Genomic DNA, 3,358 nt, shown 5'->3' with positions numbered 1-3,358 from the left:
ATTAACGACAATTTTAAACATAAGAGGAAATGGATTATATATATGTTAAACGCACACGCAGGGCATATGTATAAAACTTAATGAAAAATTAATGGTCGTTAGTATGAGGGGTGAATTTGGGACTAAAATGTCAACAGAGTGACTTTATGCAGTAAATTAATGACAGTGACTATAAGAGCAAAAATGGTAAAACACAAAGGACTATTTGCTCAATTTTGTCAAAAAAAAAAAAAAAATTATGCTAATAATTCTATGTAAGATGCTCCACTCATTCTTATCAGTTATCACTCCACTCACTATCCAAAATCCAAATAACACACACCAAACATTTCATACTCAAAAAGTCATTATCCAATAATCAATCATGGAAGATTTAATCTCTCAATTCACAATTCTATCCGATCAATCTCTCTATGACAAAAACTTCGATCCATCAACGATCGAACAATTAATGCGTCTCTTCGAGATCGAAGCCTACAATTCATGGGCAGCAATGGAGCTCCAATTCGACAACGAAGTCACAGAAGCTGAGAATTCAATGAAAGAAGCCGAGGATTACCTCGATTCGGCTATGGAAGACGCGATGGAAGAATTCAGAAAATTCGAAGAGGAAATGGAACGCGAATCGAGTAAAGAGTTAAACGGATTGTTGTCGATCTCAGAAAGTGCGAGAAGGTTAGGTAAATCGATGGAGAAAGCTGCGAGTTATGCGTCGCATAAGTACGTTGAAGCTGCGTTGAATTCAGCTACTGCTTCGATGAGATCGGCTATGAAAACGGTTGCTTCCAAGGGAAAGAAAGTTCATCCGTCTTAATTAGGTAAATTTGATGGATTTGTTGATGATTTAATGATAAAGATTTATGAAATGTATTTTGTTGTTGTTGAACTTATTATGTAATGATGTATTGATTGATTAATAAATTTATGTAACTTTGTTTTCAATGCTTTACTTTTATCAAAAAAAAAAAAAAAAATGTTAGCGATTAACGACCGGTAGTATATCTGAACTTCCGAAGTCTGAACAAAGTATCCTTTCTTGTTCAATTTTAAAATTATAGATTAATTTGTAATGTAAATGCATTTGATGCGTTTAAACGATATAAGCTGCTACTTAAACTGAATCCGGCACAAACTAATCTGCTACTGTAAAAGGTACCAGATCGATACTAAACAATTTATTTAAATTACAAATTAAATGCTTACTTAAGTAAATGCATTAAAACAATCTGCTACTAGAGTTTGTAGGCTCGTGGATGATTATTCGTGCTGGTTCGTGGTTTTAAGACTGCCGAGGTCCCTTGTTTCGTGGGTTCGATCAGCTGGTTGCAACTGAGACTATTGGCTTCAGATTTCAGGTGGTTTTGTTGGGTTGCCTAGTTCTCAAATCGTTTTCGGGGTTCAGATGCTCTGTGAGGTGTTTCTTGGGTCTTTTCGGGTTCGAGGTTTTGAAGTGGTACAGGCAGGGTTCTATTCGTGAATTTTTATTTATCAGTTGTGCTGAGCGGTTGGTAGTGTTTATGGGGTGGCTGGTTGTGTTCATCATGTGGTGGCCCCTCAATCTTGGTTTGTTTCTTGTAAAATCATATTACATCGGGGTTTTCATGATTGTTGTTTGTGGGCTTCTAGTGTCGTAATTGTTGTTGTGTGTGCTCGGATTCCATGTTCTCGTGCCCTTATGTGACTATGTAATGTGTTATGGTTTGATTATCGAGAGATTCTTGATAGCTGGATCTTCCATTTGCCGTGTTTATTAAAAATCGTGTTTAGGCCAATTCGAGTGAGGTTTTAGGAATGTTGTTGTCGTGTCATGTTTAGACAGTGGCGGATCTAGGATTGGTAGTCAGTGGTGTCACCGGTTAAAACTTCAAAAAAATTTCTACTAGATGTCTTATTTCAGTGGTGTTACTAAAAAATATGTACACTATCCAGTGGTGTCACTAGTTAAAAACCCAAAAAAATTCCACTACATCGCGTATTTCAGTGGTGTCCCGTGCAACCACTCAGGCTATAGTAGATCCGCCCCTGTGTTTAGAGAAGGTATCATTTATCGTGTTTGTTTAATATCATGTTTAGAACAATTCGTGTGAGGATTTTAGATTGTTGTTATCGTGCCGTGTTTAGTTTTGTTTCCTATGAGTCGAGTCGGGATGAAATTCATTATACTTTCTAGCATCTTGCTAGTTTTATTAATAAAAAATAATATTTACTGTTGCCTTTCAAAAATTTTTTTTTTAAACAATCTACTACGTATCAACATTGTTATGTAACTTAACAATCTGCTTATGTAATATTCTAAATGCATTGAAAATGTGTCCACTCACATTTTGATTTGTTAATTAATCTGCTACTTATATACAGTCAACATTGTTATGTAACTTAACAATCTGCTTATGTAATATTCTAAATGCATTGAAAATGTGTCCACTCACATTTTGATTTGTTAATTAATCTGCTACTTATACTTATATACAGTCGCATTCGATGATGTAACTGTGGTAGCATGGCTCCGTAGTTCTTTATATTGATTTTGTATTTCAAATTTCATATCGAGAATACTATTATTTTAAAATGTTTGATTTAAAATAATATTATTATATATTAAGACGTTAATTTATAGACGCAAATGACCAAAACACTCGAACGTACAAGATACACTTCGGGTAACATAGTTATTGGTAATGTAAGTCTATATTTTGACAAAGGTACACGTCGCGAAACGTAAAGTACAAGTTATTAAAACATACGAAGTAACGTACGAAAATCCGGAACCGGGACATAAGTCAAGTGACAACGTACAAGTAATCGGAACTAAAATTACAAGTCAACTATGCACATGAATATAATATAATATATATATAATTAATATAAATTATATATATATATATATATATATATATATATATATATATATATATATATATATATATATATATATATATATATATATTATAATATATCGACAAACAAGAAAACAAAACACAAATGAGCTGGCAGGAGCAGCCATGCAATCGCATGGCAAATGGGCATAGAACCCATGCGATCGCATGGGGTCAGATTTCAGGACTGATCTATAAATTGAATTCGTTTTTGCTCGAACACACACACACACATCCTCACATCTCTCTGCTCTCTTTATATATATTTATATTATTATTATTATTATTATTATTATTATTATTATTATTATTATTATTATTATTATTAAGATTAATATTATTACTAATCTTATAGTTAGGAGTATTATTGTTAGTATTATTATACATAAAATATTACGACGAGGTTATGCCCAAACGATTTCAAAACAAGTCTTCAAGTAAGTCAAAGCTAAGAAAATTATGGGTTATCGCTAAGGAGGTTA

The 3,358-nt window shown here is 33.1% G+C and overlaps 1 protein-coding gene across 1 annotated transcript; it reads left to right on the top strand.

Moving 5' to 3' along the window:
• Positions 1-364: 364 nt before the first annotated feature.
• Positions 365-814, top strand: LOC139842693 (uncharacterized). The gene has a single exon (XM_071832809.1). The coding sequence runs from the start codon at positions 365-367 to the stop codon at positions 812-814; it is 450 nt and encodes a 149-aa protein (XP_071688910.1).
• The last annotated feature ends 2,544 nt before the right edge of the window (positions 815-3,358 follow it).

The sequence above is a fragment of the Rutidosis leptorrhynchoides genome, chromosome 4 (assembly GCF_046630445.1).
Source record: "Rutidosis leptorrhynchoides isolate AG116_Rl617_1_P2 chromosome 4, CSIRO_AGI_Rlap_v1, whole genome shotgun sequence".
In the NCBI taxonomy this organism is placed as follows: domain Eukaryota; kingdom Viridiplantae; phylum Streptophyta; class Magnoliopsida; order Asterales; family Asteraceae; genus Rutidosis; species Rutidosis leptorrhynchoides.
This window is presented reverse-complemented; position numbering and strand designations above follow the sequence as displayed.